Source organism: Saccopteryx leptura, chromosome 3 (assembly GCF_036850995.1).
Source record: "Saccopteryx leptura isolate mSacLep1 chromosome 3, mSacLep1_pri_phased_curated, whole genome shotgun sequence".
Taxonomy (NCBI): Eukaryota; Metazoa; Chordata; class Mammalia; order Chiroptera; family Emballonuridae; genus Saccopteryx; species Saccopteryx leptura.
Genome location: NC_089505.1, coordinates 133,746,147 through 133,763,490, shown reverse-complemented (window position 1 = coordinate 133,763,490; position 17,344 = coordinate 133,746,147). Strand labels below are relative to the sequence as shown.

At 38.5% G+C, this 17,344-nt stretch overlaps 1 protein-coding gene and 1 non-coding gene across 2 annotated transcripts in view; one reads left to right on the top strand and one right to left on the bottom strand.

Annotated features, from left to right (window-relative positions):
* Positions 1-864: 864 nt before the first annotated feature.
* Positions 865-17,344, top strand: part of C3H1orf87 (chromosome 3 C1orf87 homolog) — a 72,248-nt gene continuing 55,768 nt past the window's right edge. Inside the window, exons 1-2 of the mRNA XM_066372188.1 lie at positions 865-971; positions 14,540-14,759. Of these exons, the coding sequence (XP_066228285.1) occupies positions 865-971; positions 14,540-14,759 (327 nt within the window). The remainder of the gene's footprint in view (positions 972-14,539; positions 14,760-17,344) is intronic.
* On the bottom strand, positions 17,117-17,333 carry LOC136401800 (small nucleolar RNA U3). Its single transcript, XR_010750764.1, has one exon. It is a non-coding gene; the product is annotated as a small nucleolar RNA U3 (small nucleolar RNA).

Below are 17,344 nucleotides of genomic sequence, written 5' to 3'. Positions count from 1 at the left end.
GGTCTTAGGAAGACACTAACCTAGCTATCAGACCCCAGTACTGGAAACATGTACTCTCCTTCTCAGTGGGACTTGGTTCAAATAACACACCCTCTCTGGGCTTCAATTTTCTAGTCTGTGAAGTAAGCATTTGGATTAGAATGATTTCTAAAGGCGATTCCATCTGAGAGGCTCAGGAAGGAACTAGTCAGTCTGAGGCAGAGTTTACAGAACTAAATTCCCCTTGGCATCAGACCTGTTTAAACAACCAGTACTTAGCTAGTGCAAGATCTCAAGTTCAGATCCACTGACTTGTTACAAAAGCAGATTAGCCATAACAACAAACAAAAAACCTTCTTTCTTATGCATGGTCCTTCTTCAGATGCATTATTTCATTAGATTCACCCTGAGCCCCTAGAATAAAATTGAAATTATCCAGGTTTTGTAAAGGGAAAACTGAGCATCAGAGCTGAATATAAAATCTTCATATGTCCCACTGAAGTCCTGGTTACCATCCTAACCTCACAAGAATGCCATCTGATGATAGCAGGAAGTTAGCCTCCAGTTGCTCAGTAGACCAATTATGCAGACCTCTTAGATGGGAGTCCCAATGCTGCTAATTACTGGTTATGTGATACTGAGTTAGTTACATAACTAATTCATGCCTGTTCCCTCCACTGTAAAACAAGAATGATAACAGTAATTAAGACTATTTTACTCATGTTTTTTATTGGGAGTGTTAAGTGAGATAATATAGGCAAAGCATTAAAACCACTATTCTTATTGTTGTTATTATGGACAAGGATGCTACAGTTGCCTGAAAAGTTGAGAGGAGAGATTTACTTATTTTCCACCCCAAGGATTTGAGGAGTTCTGAGAAGAATCATGTTTTCAACATGGAAGATTCCCCATGGGTCAAATGCAATGCCCGAGACGGTGGTGAAAATCATTGGAAGTAAACACTTTCGGTACCTTGTGGAGAAGCCCAAGATGTAAGCTTACCATTGGAAAAATATCTGTTTTGCCTGAATGATAATGAAATTGGGGGGGGGGAGGTTAATCTAGAAATTTACATTTTAACAAGGCTGTTCATGGAAAATTAGGTCATTAAGATGTAACAGTAGAAATAAAATAGTGTTGATAATTTCTGTGCGCAGTTTTCCTGATATTTGTCATCTGTATAATTCTCCATACTCCTTAATTACTTGGGCTGATTTTCCAAATAGATGGGCAATATAAGTATTGAGACATTTATAAATATTAATAGAGTATTGCTGCTTCTCCTCATCAGATTTGTAATCTACCATATGTAGTAATTTTAGGGGGGAGAGGAAGGAAAGTTGTTAGTCAATCTGTTATGAATTAAAGGAGTGGGATTAATAATAAATTCTAAATTGTAAGATTTTTACTTCTTATTCTATACTTCTCCAAGCTTCTCAGAGCAGAACTAAGAGGTCTTTCTTCCCTTCCCCGGTCATCACAGCTACATTTAAGGAAGGACACTCATACGTCTCTATAATTAACTAGATGTTTGGCACAGAAAGGTATGACTAGCTCTTCTTTCCAAAGTTGTGGTGGGTCACAAGAGAAGAAGCCCCTCCTTCTTTTCAGGAATCTAATATGTTCTGAAATGAATGGGTACAGGGATGCTTGTAAATAAATAAATAGGGAGAAATTCCCTTTGTCTTATAAGAAGGTGCCTTTTATTTTCCCTACTTATTCTTTAAACTGAGAATCCAGGAAATAAAAGGGTAATTAAATTAGCACAGTAAGGATCTATCTGTACTAGGTCTCTCTCCTTGCTCCTGGTATTTCCTTCATTTGTGGCAGCTTCACATGACATATGTGGTAGATGTTTCTGTGTACAAATTTCCTCCTTTTACAAGGACCCCAGACAATTGGATTTGGGGCCCATTTTACTCTAGCATGGCATCATCTTAACTAATTACATCTGCAATCACCCTATTTCCAAATAAGGTCACATTCTGAGGTGCTGGTAGTCAGGACTTCAACATATAACTTTTGGGGAGTACACACTCAACCCATAAAAACCAGTTTTCAATTTTACAGATGAGATGAGGCAGCTGGGGCCTTGAAGGCCTTAAAGTGAAGCCAGTTATTAAGAACAAAGACTAGAACTGAGTGCCCTCCTTCTTTCTGGAGCTTATCCAGTACACTCACTGACAGATGAAAGGAAACACTCCATAACTACTTACATATTTTTTACAAAGGACACCAATCTATAGGCTTCAAGAGTGAAATAAATATCCCCTAGTTGGTGCCATCGCCATTTTTTCCCGGATCGCTCACCAGCATTCCAAGGCAGCTTCTTGCCTCTACTCTTCTCATTCTCTAACTTGCTCACTAAAGCCTTGTTCCTTGAAGTGTAATCCATGGATCAGCCTCACCTGGGATCTTGGTAGAAACGCAGAATCTCAGGCCCCTCTCCAGACATACAGAGTCAGAATGTGCATTTTCGTCAATCCCAGGTGACTTCTATGCAATGTTACAGAGAAGCCTGATTCTCAAGTACTGCCAGTATCCTCTTCCTAAAAATGCAAGTCTAATTAGCCCCAGCTTCTCCTGCCATCTCCTCCTATACTCCTGTAACCCCCTTAGGAATTATGACACTCTATGACAATTTCCTATGCATTTCTGTCCCCCCCCATTTAACTATAAACATTTTGCGCACAGCTTTACTCTTAGTACTGTGTACAAAGTCTTGTACAAATTGAAAGCCTGATAAACAAATTAGAGCACAGTGTACACTAACAGTAAATATCTAGAAAGACAATCTTTAGTTGCTTTAAAGGCAAGTCTATAGACCCATGTTGCTAAAAGAGCGTGCAGACATTACTATGGAACCCTGATGCATAATCTTCGATTGCTCATGGAGAAGAAATATGCCAGGGGACAGGAGAAAAATATTCTCATTTTTTAAAAGGAGACAGAAGGAGGTAATAAAACCGCAGAACTTGAGGCTTGTGAACAATGCCTGGCAAAACAGCAGGCCAAAGAATTAAATATACTAGTCATGAAAACAAAACACAAAGGAGATGGTCACTAAGGGTTGGTCCATGTTAATTAAAGGGAGAGATTATGTCAAATTGGTTTCATTCCTTTTATTTGATAAGGTTACTTCAATCCAAAGGAAGGGAACTATGAAGACATCATATTTATTAATTTCAGTGAGTCATTAGACACATATCTCTCACAAAGTTTTGAAATAAAGCAGATAATTCTGGACTAGATAGTATTAAGATAGGAGAAACAGCAACCAGGTGGTGATTGAACAATTGATGTAAACACTACGGGTTGGAGTTAAGAAGGTAGAGAGGATTTCTGTGTAACACTGTTCTTAGTCAACATTCTTTAATCTCCACTTGAAAGGAAACAGACAAACCACTTCAGTAAACATGTAGGTAGTAGAATGCTGGGAGCCTTGGCAGGAAAATGAGCTAAAAGAAAATGAAATCAACAGAAATATATGCATTATGAGAGTATAACGAAACATGAGATACTGGGGACCTATGATTCCAGCACAAGACATAGGCATGCAGTTTTACTAAGAGGATATAGCACTATATGAATGAACATCAAATCAATGTTATAAAAAATAGGTGCCCGCCTGCCCAGGCGGGGGTACAGTGGGTGGAGTGTTGGACTGGGATGCCAAGGACCCAGGTTCGAGACACCGAGGTCGCCAGCTTGAGTGCAGGATCATCTGCTTTGAGCGGAGCTCACCAGCTTGGACCCGAGGTCTCTGGCTCAAGCAAGGGGTTGCTCGGTCTGCTGAAGGCCCACAGTCAGGGCACATATGAGAAAGCAGTCAATGAACAACTAAGGTGTTGCAACAAAAAACTGATGATTGATGCTTCTCATTTCTCTCCGTTCCTGTCTGTCTGTCTGTTCCTGTCTATCCCTCTCTCTGACTCTCTCTCTGTCTCTGTAAAAAAATAATAATAATAAAAATAAATAAATAAATAAATAGGTGCCCATTAATCCTAAAAATTGAAACTCTTTTTTTTTTTTTTTTTTTTTTTTTTATAAAATTTTATTTATTTATTTATTCATTTTAGAGAGAGAGAGAGAGAAAGGGGGGAGGAGCAGGAAGCATCAACTCCCATATGTGCCTTGACCAGGCAAGCCCAGGGTTTTGAACCGGAAACCTCAGCATTCCAGGTCTACACTTTATCCACTGCGCCACCACAGGTCAGACAAAATTGAAACTCTGAAGTAACAGTAGTTACTTTACTACTTGAAAGTCTATATTTCAAAAATTATAATAAAAAATAAAAGGTAAAACAAAACTTTTTGACAATATGTATGACAGTAAAAAATTAAATCCTCTTAATATATAAGAAACTCTTACAAATCAATAGAAAAAAGATAAGCAGCTCAGTTTCAAAAAAATTTCCAAAGGTCTAGACAGGCAAATCCCAAAAGAAGAAATAAAAATGAACACGAGATATAGGGAAGGAGGGTGCTCAACCTGAGTGGTAATAAAAAAAAAAATTTAAACAACGATGAGATTTTTTTTTTTTTTGTATTTTTCTGAAGTTGGAAACGGGGAGGCAGTCAGACAGTCTCCCGCATGCACCCGACCGGAATCCACCCGGCATGCCCACCAGGGGGCGATGTTCTGCCCATCTGGGGCATTGCTCTGTTGCAACCAGAGCCATTCTAGTACCTGAGGCAGAGGCCACAGAGCCATCCTCAGTGCCCCCGCAAACTTTGCTCCAATGGACCCTTGGCTGCGGGAGGGGAAGAGAGAGACAGAGAGGAAGGAGAGGGGGAGGGGTGGAGAAGCAGATGGGCACTTCTCCTGTGTGCCCTGGCCGGGACTCCTGCATGCCAGGCCGACGCTCTACCACTGAGCCAACTGGCCAGGGCCTCAATGAGACATTTTTTACCAATCAAATTGGAAATGTTTTTATAATGGAAATACTCAGTGTTGACAAGCATTTAGAAAAAATAGTACTCATATCTTACTGTTTTTAGGTATACTTATCAAAAGTCTTAAAAGTGCATGCACTTTGGCATAAAATCTCCATATACAAATCAATACTGTGGAAGCGATTATAAATTAATGGAATGGTTTGGTTTCAAAAATTTACACGAGAATGTATAAGTCCGGGTTCAGGAGGAAATAGATTACATAACTCAAGTTAGGATGAGTCAAGGAGTGTTTGTCTACAAGAGTTAAGAAAACTGATAAGGTACAGTGTAGGAACCCTGGGCTATATAGCATCTTACCACGAGGTCTGGTCTGATCACCGACCCTAGGTCTGGGTCTGCAGAGATGAGAAGAGAGGAATATTGAGAAGGGAGCACTTTATAGCTTGGGCCATCTTGGGAAAAGTAGTGGCTTTTGGGGAAAAGGCACAGGTATCTGGAGGGAATTTTGCAGGGAGAAAGCCATGTCTTGCTTGGGCTACACACTGTTCAAAACCAGCTAGATTAGAGGACATGGGAACTAATCAGCTAATCAGTTATGCACATGTCAGCTTTCTGGCATGGAGAAGTAGTCAAGGAACAAACCACAAAGGAATAAATCCAGCAGAGTAGCAATAATTAAATTGGTAAAAATTGGGGAACAATAAATATTCAACAATATAGGACTCATTAAATAAACTCTTGCATATGCATACAAAAAATACTATTAAGACATTTAAAATATGCTTATAGAGATATATAATATGTAAGGTTATCTTGTATTATTAACTGGATTTTTTTTAAAAAGATTACAAAACTGTATAATTCTATCTTGGTTTAAAAGCCAAATAAAACATAAGTTGTTGTGTATATATGTGGAAAATTTCTCTAACGGGATAATATACCCTGCCACATTTAGTTTAACAACTTACCATTTTGAGAAAGAACTTATTTATATTTGTCTAGTACACTTTTTTTTAGAACTTGATTTTTTAGAATAGTTTTACATTCACAGCAAAATTAAGGGTAAGGTACAGAGATAACACGTATACGCCTCTCACTACATAGGCATAGCCTGCCCCACATTAACAACCCCCACCAGAGTCATATATTTGTTAAAATTGATGAACCTAGATTGACACAACATAATCACCCAAAGTCTTATATATTTTACCTTAAACTTTACTCTTGGTATTGTACATTCTATGAGTTTGGACAAATATATAATGACATGTATCTATCATTATAACATCATACAGAGTAGTTTCACTGTCCTAAAATCCTGTTTTCTATTTATCCCTCTCCTCCTGCCCTAGAGTACATTTTTAAATCCATGCTCTCTTTGCATACTCCTAAATAAGTTCAACCTAATTAAAGAAGATACCATAGCAATAATTATTGTTCCCCATTGCCATGGACCGTGTGTATGTATCTAGAGGGTGTCATGGAGAGAGAACTGTTTGTGTTGCATCCTCTCACGGTATGGACAGAAGACCTGGCTCAGAAACTGTGTCTGAAAGCACTGAGATAATTGGTGAAGAGACCAGGCAGTTGCACAGTTATTTTGCTTAGACTTGCAAAACCAAAACAGAGAATGCAAGTGAAAAGGACATTGAATTTCAAGCTGATAAAGGTTGGCTCAGAGATTTAAAAGCAGCAGTCTGCAATGCTCCTGGGTATAATCCACCTGAGGACATTGTGATAATGCTTTATTTTTTAATCTGTAATATTAAGGATTCTGAAGAAATGTGCTTTATCACATCAAAATTTTTAATAATTATTTTATTGATTTTATTTTTTTAATTTTTCTTCAGTGAGAAGCAGGGAGGCAGAGAGATAGGCTCCCACATGCACCCCACTCAGGATCCACCTAGCAAGCCTCCAATGGGACAATGCTCTGAACATCTGGGGTCATTGAGCCATCCTTAGCACCCAGGACCAACTTGCTCCAACCAAGCCTTGGCTGTGGGAAGAGAAAAGAGAGATAGAGAAGGGAAACAGAGAAGGGTGGAAAAGCAGATGGTCACTTCTATATGCCCTGACCAGGAATCAAACCTGGGACATTCACATGCCAGGTTGATGCTCTACCACTGAGCCAACCAGCCAGGACCTTATCTTATTGATTTTAGAGAGAGAGGAAGGTAGAGAGACAGAGACTGAGACAGGAACATCAATCTGCTCCTGTTTGTGCCCCAACTGAGAATCAAACCAGCAACCTCTGCATTTTGGGGAAATGCTCTAACCAACTGAGCTATCCTGCCAGGGCTTTCACATCAGATTTTTTTTTTTTTTTGTATTTTTCTGAAGTGAGAAGCAGAGAGGCAGAGAGACAGATTCCTGCATGTGCCCAACCGGGATCCACCCAGCATGCCTACTAGGGGGAGATGCTCTGCCCATCAGGGGCATTGCCCTGTTGCAACTGGAGCCATTCTAGGTGGAGGTCATGGAGCCATCCTCAGTGCTTGGGCCAACTTTTGCTCCAATAGAGCCTTGGCTGCAGGAGTGGAAGAGAGAGGTAGAGAAAAATGAGAGGGGGGAGGGTAGAGAAACAGATGGGCACTTCTCCTGTGTGTTCTGGCTGGGAATAGAACTCAGGATGTCCACATGCTGAGGCAACACTCTACCACTGAACCAATCGGCCAGGGCCCATTATCTCTTTATATATACTATTTTTATAAATTCGAAGACACACATAATCTGAAGACAGTGAGTGGATTATATGCTCACTACAGCCTCGACTAAGAAGGTAGTAATCATAGCTCAAAGACAAGTCAGAAGGAAATATCGATGGTGTAAACATATCTAATAGTGTAGAACTGCATATTGTTAATCCTAATCCGGAGGGACCCGAAACATTGAAAACACAAACAAAGTCCGTCGATTACACACCAAAGCTTTATTGTCTAACTTGGCCAAGCGGCGGCTACTCCAAACAGAAATCTGAGGAGAGCGCGCCGGCCCTTTGTTCTACTTGGTTTTTATAGTTTTGTAAGTGGGAAGTACAGAAGCAAAAACTGTAATTAGGAGCCCTTTACCACTGTTGGTTATAGTCATATGTCCTTTAACATGATAGGACCATGTTCAATTTACAAGCCATACATCCTTTTGGAGCAAACAAAATTTACAAGTCAACACAATGGCAGAAAGATATATTTTTACATATTAAAAGGCATTCCCATATTATCTAGTGTTCATCTGCCATCTCTGTCCAGAGTCACACGTATTAACCACATTCATTTACATAGAAAAGGTAGTTTCCATGGGGACAAATGCCTGCAAATGGCTCATAGTTATAAGAAAAGGTTTATTTTGGCTTCTCTCTCTCTCTGCACCTGGCTAGCCATTCACCCTGTTCCCCACAGGTGTGGTGGAATGTCTGGGGATCCATGTTTTCCTCCCCTTTGCATTTACAATACAATGCCAATCACAGTACAGAGACTATTCTCACAATTTCTCTGCACATCTTAACCCAAATTAATAAAATGTTCTTCAAGCTTCCCAAAATATTAATATTAATTCTGTAGCTTTTGGTACTTTACAACACCTGCGGGTGAAGTGGCTCAGTGGCTCCTCACATATAAGTGAAGAAAGAATGCTATAGAAGAAGAAAGTTGTTGGGATATCACAACATCCTACCAAAGAACAATTGTTGATTAACAGGGTGCTAATTTTGCAACCAAAATGACCTTAATTTGAGAAGTCATTTCTAATCTGTGAAATAGTGTAGTGCAAATGCCATTTAATATAATTTTCGTTATTTTCATTGGTGTCAGAATTTGACTCAATGTCATAAAGAAAGAAATGGGATGTTCTGGGGATAACTCTAAGAATGTATTGAATTTCTTGTCCCTGGGAAGATTACAAACCAAAGCTGAATGACAACCACCAAGGTGCTTTGTAGAGGGACTTTTCGTCTAGGTGGGAAGATGAACTAGATGCCTTTATATATGGTATTTGTTAATGAGTATTTTAAAAGAGAAGCCAAATCTTGTTGTTTAAAATATATTATGGGTGTAAAATTGAGGAGTAATTGTAGAGGCAGGAGTCTATGCTTTGGAGCTTGGGTATGAGTCCTAGTAGATCTGTACTTAATAGCAAGTGACCTTGGACATTTAATCCCTCTGAGCATCTGTTTTCTCATCTGTACAGTGGTGATAATAATACCTACTTTTCAGGATTATTAGTATAACGTGAAAAAATTTATGTAAATTTGCATGTGATAGCTGACATAGAAGCATTTAGAAATGTTAGCTCATATAATTACAATGATGAGGAAATAAATAATCCAGGCATAGGTTTGGGAGTTAAAGTTCTTTAAAATTCTTCTTGAATAAATTTCTATGATAATAATCCACGTTATAGCTTCATGGAATTAAAAAAAGATGAAAACCCCTCACACTTCATCACAATAACATTTGCTACATTCGCGCAGGCTTCACATTACAGCTTCCCCATGGAGTCAAGTGAAATTTTCTGTTACACTCCCTCCCAAGTCCCGCTTTATTTTTTTATTTTGTTGTCTTTTTAAAAAAAGAAAAGTCTGGTTGTGTTGATTATCTGTTATTACTTCCAAATAAGAACATGCTTTCATTTACTGAAATTAGATCCCCATTCACTGCCTTGGCACAGTGTGAGCCGTCTTCTCCAGAGGGTTTGGGGCCTGTTAGATAGCACACAGTTGGAAATTGGTGGCATTGAGTGGCTGCCAAGGCTGGCAGACCTTTAAGATGGCATCTGGTGACCTTTTTTGCTGAGCCCCTTGGGTCCTCCGTTTGAGATTTGATATTCTCGGCAGGGGTGTAATCCAAATCAAATGTAAGATCTGGTGAGCTGGAGTCACATGGGAAGTGGGGCTGATGGGGTAATCTCTCTACTGCTTTGGGCAGGGGGTGCATCTAGCCACCTTTGCAGTGTTTCCTGCTAATCCTGAGACTGAGCTGGAGCTGAGTGGCACTAAAAAGCCTGTTTGCAGGAAGATCCCAGTGTGAGAGAGGGAACAATTGGGTACTTTTTTCCACATTTATTTATCATTCAGCTGCACAATAATACTCCCTAATCGCTGTAGTTCCCAGATGACACTAACTCATCACTGGGTCCCTGAGAGCAGCAGCTGAGGTCAGAAGTACACATGAGGAAGCCAGCTGTGTCTCACTTCCAAGATAGTAATGATGGCATTTTTTTTTAAAATTCGACTGAAATGGCAGATTTCTATTTTCAGTGCTGCAGGTAGGTAGCACACAAGTGTGGAAGGATCTGTGGGTTTGTGCACAGCATAACAACCAATGTGTGTTGACGAAATGTTTGTGCTAACAGCAGACACATGCCGTTTCTCAGCTGGGGAGTCGTTTTCATGATAATTTTAAACTACTGTGTATGTATGTTTGTTTTTTTAACAGCTTTTACTTTGAACAGATTTAACAGGCTATTTTTGGTTTTACCTCTACTGTGGATGTTTTAACAGATAGGCAGATTCATTTCACATTTCTCAGGCAATTCTGTCCTGAGACGGCATACAAAAAGATTTTGAAGGTGATTAAAGCAGAAATGATTCATCAATCTGGACTTTATAGGGAAGAGCTAACTCTCTTTCCCTGTGCCCAGTTTTGCCTTTAAATCCTGAATTTCCTACTTTGGCTGCCTCCTGCTCTACTTCCTGCTCCTCACATGATCCCAAACTTTTATGGATCCTCTCCTGACCCATCTACAGGCAGTAGGAATTTAAGTTTGTATTGTCTCCATTACTGAAAAGCCATGCAGAATTAGACAAATCAAACTTTCTGACCCTTAATTCCATCATTCTAAAATGGGAATAATATGAGCACCAAACTATTAGGGTTGATCTGAAGATTAAATAAACTAGTGTAGCCTGACCTGGCAGTGGCGCAGTGGATAGAGCATTAATCTGTGATGATGAGCACCCAGGTTTGAAACCCCAAAGTTGCCAGCTTGAGTGCGGGCTCATCCGGCTTGAGCATGGGTTTACCAGCTTGAGTGTGGGATTACAGACATGACACCATGGTCGCTGGCTTGAGCCCAAAGGTCGCTGGCTTGAATCCCAAGGTCACTGATTTGAGCCGAAGGTTGCTAGCTTGAGAAAGGGGTCACTGGCTGGGCTGGAGCCCCCTAGTCAAGGCACATATGAAAAAGCAATCAATGAGCAACTAAAGTGCCACAACTATGAGTTGAGACTTCTCATCTCTCTCCCTTCCTGTCTGTCTGTCTGTCTCTCTCTCTCTCTCTCTAAAAAGAAGACAAACATAAATAAGTAAAAATAAATAAGTATATGTAAGTGTCTATAGTGTGACTGTCACATGGTTAAAGTCTTAGTAACACCATTATTATTACAACTACTGCAAACCATAGTTATTTCTCATTTAAGATTTTTGGGTTAAAATTGGTGTACAAGATTATATATATTTCAGTTTTACAACATTATAACTCGATGTGTGTATGCACTACATATTGTTCACCACTTTAAGTCTAGTTACCATCCATCACCATATAACTGGTCCCCTACGCCTCTTCCCGTTTCACCCTCCCCTTCTCCCCTTCCCCTTTTATAACCACCAGTCCATTCCTTGTATCTATGAGTTTATTTTTGTTTTGTTTTATATAGTTTTTTTAGATTTCACATATTAATGAAATTATATGGCATTTGTTTTTCTCTACCTGATTTATTTCACTTATTTCTCTTATGAACTTTAAATAGCACTGATTCTTTGTAAGATTCACCTAACATATATCAATATGATAACTAGGTATGTTTCATACTATATAAATTTTATGTCAATTGCTTTAAATACCTTATAGAAATATATTTATATTTATATACATATACATAAAAGTACATGTCATAAGTATACTTTCCCTGAATTTTCACAAACACAATACATTCATGCAACAAATATCCAGATAAAAAAACAGAATAGTACAAATAGTCCAGATCCCCCCCCCCCCCACCCCGTATTCTCTTCAGGGCTCTACAACTCTAAAGGAACCATTATCTGGAAGCTATCTAATTTTAGAAGCAAATTATACCAGTTTTTAACTTCATTATTTGTGTTATTTTTGGACAACCAAATGAACTTAAGATTCTTGAGGTGAGGGACCATATGTTATACATCTTCTCTCACTGCAAGAACTATCCATTAAATATACATTTTCTTCTATATCCCCATCCTGCTCTGTTGTTAACTGACTACACCTGTCTGGCAAAGCCCCAGGCCTGAATGTGTCCCACTGTCTTCTTTGCATCTCTACAAGGACTACTAGGCAGTTCTAGAGGAGAACACTCACTTCTCAGACTGATGCCCCAGAGTCACTGTCTCCAGCTTGCACTTACCACTCACTTTTGTCCAGTCAATCTGTCTTCTTTTCTGATCAGCTGTTTTCCACTCTCCATGGGAACTATTTCAAGCCATCTACCCTTTTAAAAAAGAATTATTGATTTTTTTTTTAGAGAGAAGGGAGAAATACAAAGAGGGAGAGAGAGAAAAACATCTATTTGTTTTTCCACTTACTCATGTCATCATTGGTTGATTTTGCATGTGCCCCGACCAGGGATGGAACCCACAACCTCAGTCTGTGGGGACAATGCTCTAACCTGCTGAGCTACCCAGCCAGGGCCACAAGCCCTCTACCCTTAGTCAACTTCCTACCCCAGCACTTCCCCCTTGAAAGCCAACAGATAACCATAACATGTATATCAAAAAGAAAATTCAAGATGTCAGCAATTTGATCAATACCCTGTCACCAAATGTACAAATAAATTTGCCTCCATTCTCACCTACCTCCTTATTACCCAATGCTGAGGTTTATTTCTGCCTCCATTCTCTGAGCGATATCCCATGTCACTTTGTCGGGGTTCATCTTATTTTATCAATGACATCCTCTACTTTTCTCTGGTTCAGTTGGTTCTTCACAATCGGAATTTTAAATGTGTAAAGTCCTTGCTATCTTTCAACAAGATAATGACAAAGCTCTATCTGAAACCCATATTGCATCCCAGTCACCATGCTATCTCTCTCCCTTCTGCAACCAAACTTCCTCATAGAGGTCTTTACACTTCCTGTCTTTGATTTCTCATCCCTGCTATTCTCTTAACCCACTTCAGCCAAGCATCCACCTCCATTAGCTCACGGAAGCTCCTTTACCAGATTCCTGATATTGTCCTGATGGCTGAATTCAATGGACACTTTTCAGAGCTTTCCTTTCTCAGGAGTACCTGACACTGGTGACTATGGCCTCTTTCTCGAAACATTCTCTTCACTTTGCTGCCAAGAACCCACACTCGTAGTTCCCCACTGCCTTACTGAGTATTTCTTCTAAATCTTCTTTTAGGGCTCCTAGTCCATCTATAAATGTAGGTGTTTCTCAGAGTTTTTCCAAAGGCCTTCTTTCCTTCTCATGCTGCCATAACCAGAAGGATTCCTGTAAAAAGTATACATGCATTTAAATCATTGCCTAGGGTTTGGTTTTATTCAAATCTCAAATAAGTGTTTTGAGATTTATTTTTCCTGAATATAAAATATTTCCTCATGTAGAAAATTTAGAGTAATAGTTTTATAAGATATAAAGTAATATTTGAATATAATGAAATATACTGAGTTTTACTATCCAGAGAGACTAACTGTTCACTTCTGGTATATATCCTTCTAGAGATATACTGTGTACTCTCACACAAAAACACATATATCATATATATGCTTTATACATAATTGAGATCATTTTATTTTTTACTTATTTGTATAACTGGAGATTTTTTTGCATCATTAAAATTATTTCTATTTTAATGGCTCTATATATTCTATCATAGGAACATAGAATAATATATTCAAAAGATCTACCTATTACTAAATATTTAGAGTTTTTACTCTTTCTTCTTCTTCTGCATTTTTTTATAATACACAATCTTAAAAATTGATTTATTATGTTAAAGAGTTTCAACTTTCTGACTCTGTTCAGGTCACCCACTATATTAATTTTATCTATTTATGTAGCCACTGGCATTTTTTAATTTTCAAATAAGTTTTCTGTATTTAAAATGGTGCATTAAATTGTTACAAGTCTTTAGTAATTAAACAAGGTTGAGTAATTGTTTAATTTTGTTATTTGCTTTTCTTTAAGTCATGCCTATAGGTTTTTTTCCCCTTTTCTTTTCTCTATGTAATATGAAACCGAAATGGAGGACTGATGCGAGAGAAAGAAGCCTCAAGGTGAGGAGTTGAGGAGAGACAGAGAGCAGAACAGGATCTGGCAAACTGCCTTGACGTTTTCTCTTTTCTAGTTAAAACACTAAAAATACCTCTGAGACATAGAAGCAAGATATGTGATCATCTATAGGGCTTGTTTTTGCACTCCTATTACTTATAGTAAGAGCTCTGGAGCAGATGGATAGATTATTTTTATGGTACGAGGAAGAAGGTAGGGGAAAATAGAGCCTAAGGAAATAATGACATGGTTTCTCTATGGTAAATGATCCACAGACAAATAACCAGCACTTACTGCTTCATTCCACTATGCTGGGTTACCACTGTTTACACCAACAAACACCTTCTGTTTCTGCCGGTCTAGTGCACACAGATCTACTCTATGTGTAACTAAGGACAAAATTGTTTCTTCGCAGCAAAGAGAATGAGAATTCAAAGGCAGAAACTCAACGAGGGCTACAGAAATCTGTGACTGTTAACACAAGGCAGATGAGCAGAGACCCCCCAGCTCCTAGTAATCCCAATGATCATCAAATCAGTCATGACCCAGATGATGTGGAAGACAGCAAGCACCCAGAGAACAACCAGAAACTCCTAACAGAAGCACTCAGTAGTAGCAGCTTTCTGGATGGCAAAGTGAGTGACAAATACCTGAACTTTTCTTGGTAATAGGCTAGTCAGAAAAATTCATTATTAGGATAGAAACATAGATTCATACTAACACACATGCATACTAGTGGCAATTAATATATAAATATAATGCTTAAATAGAATTAGAATGAATTTTTTCAATCTGAAAATGAATTTTGAGGTTATTGTGTATATTACATCTTTCTTGACCACCAATTGAGTTGGTAAACCTACTCTGTGGCTCACTCAAGGATGGTCATATAGTGATAATCATCACTGTTCATGCAAATATCAATATAAGATAGGCTGGAGATGAGGTGGTGGTGTCTCTTTAACATTACAAGGAGAGATTGTTTACTTTCAAGTTCCCTTGCAATCATATCCAGATATGAAAAAGTTAACAGCCCCAAACTATTTGAATAGAAATCTATATCTGTTAAGAATCAACCAAACAATCCACAACAAACTAACTTGATAACGATGAATCTAATTAAAAAACAAGAATAGCAGCAATTAAAAACTGGATCCAAATCAAGACAAAACTAACAATTCATTGATAACAAACTGACCTTTCCAAAAATTGCTGAAATGGAAATTAAACAGATACATAAAGTAGGAGTTTTGCAGCGCTGCCAAGCATTAAGTGCAGCCAGATATTTTAGCAGAATACTGAATTAGAGTCTGCAGTACACTCGCACATAACTATGTTTAGTTTATAATTTTAATAGCCCCTACTAAATCACTCAGATATGAGCTAGTTTTTAGTTATATGAGAAAATAAAAGCCTATGGATTTGTGACTTTTGTTCATAAGAACACCAGGAAAAATAGTTATTTGGAGTGATTACAGCTCACCACCCCATACTTGAAAGGCCCACTTGAACACTAGGGTCCAGAAATAAAAGTGACTTGTGAAATATGTCAGTGGCACAGCCTATGCCGGGACTTGGGTTTCCTAATCCCCAGTTAATATGTTCTTTTGAGTTGCTCATAATGAGTCCTTGAATTTAGGACTTGGTTGGAGGAGAACATAATGCATCTGCAGAGGTGAAATAATCTATTACGAACTCTAAAGACCTCTGAGTTTTTACCTAATGTTACCCTGGCATTAATATGTTTGTTGTTGTTGCTCTCCAAGGATGACCTTGGTAAAAGTGTTATAGCTATAACACATTTTATTATGGACCATAGTCAGTTAGCTCAGTCAAGGGTCGGCCCCAAACCCCAAGGTCATAGGTTCCATCCTCAGTCAGGGCACTTACAGGAAGCAACCAATAAATGAACAACTGAGTGGAACAACAAAAAAATGTTTCTCTCTCCCTCCCTCTTCCTCTTTCTGTCTCTCTAAAAACAATTAAAAAAAAAAAAAAAGAAAAACCTTATTATTGCCTGAGTGCTTTCAGGTAAATTTTATCATTTAGTGTTTGGAATTAACCTGAGAGGTTATGTCTATCACAGTGGTATGATAAAACTGATACTTGGAAAACTTAAAGTGATTCATAAGTGTGCAGATAAGATTTTACCCAGGTTTTCTTCTCTTTTCTTAAAATTTTTATTGATTTTTTTTTAGATTTTATTTATTGATTTTTAGAAAGAGGAGAGAGACAGAGACAGGAGGGCGGGAGAGAAGCAGGAAGTATCAACTCGTAGTAGTTGCTTCCTGTATGTGCCTTGACCAGGCAAACCCAGGGTTTCAAACTGGCGACCTCAGTGTTCCAGGTCAACTTTTTATCCACTGTGCCACCACAGGTCAGGCTGATCTTTCTAATTATAAAATATTATATACTCATGCAGAAAGTTTGGAAAGTGGAAGAAGAATATAATGAAGAAGAAAATAAAACTCAACAAAACAAAAATGTATATTTATTTTTCTTCTTCCCTCCATGCATATAGAATGAGAAACATGATGTCTATACTCTTTGTTATTCTGTTTGATTCACTTCATAGCAAGAATTCTACCCTAGTTTCAAAATCTTCATCCTAAGCATCTTCTTCAATGGCTCTATGAGAGTCATACTCAAAACAAACACTTAAATAGCATTTACTATGTGCCAGGAGCTATTCTAAGCTCTTGACATATATTCACTAATTTAAGACTCTCAAGCACCCAATGAGGTAGGAAAACTTGTTATCCTCAGTTCAGAGGTGAAGGAACTGAGGAATAGAGTGCCTTGTCCAGATCATAAGACTAAGTGGCAGAATCACAGGTTCTAGGTTCTTATCACCAAATTGTATTCACTACTTTATACAGCTAGAGCATGGCTCATTTAACTTGTTCTTTATTAGTGGGCATTTAAGTCACTTCTAGTTTTTCTCTTATCAATGGAAATTTGTTTCTTGACATGCCCCTACCACACTCAGTTGTCCATTACTGGTATGGACTCTACATTAGCCATTACAATGGGCAGTGTTTTTATTGGGTAAGCTGTTCATGGACCTCCATCATCTGAGGCAACACCAAGAGCCTGCTTCATGCTCAGGAGAGAACGCTGTGCCTCCTCCCCATGGTTTTGGGTGCTACACATTCAGAGAAGCTTCTCTAGTAATGAACTATAGAAATTATCCCTGAAAGTATAGTCTCCCTCCATCATC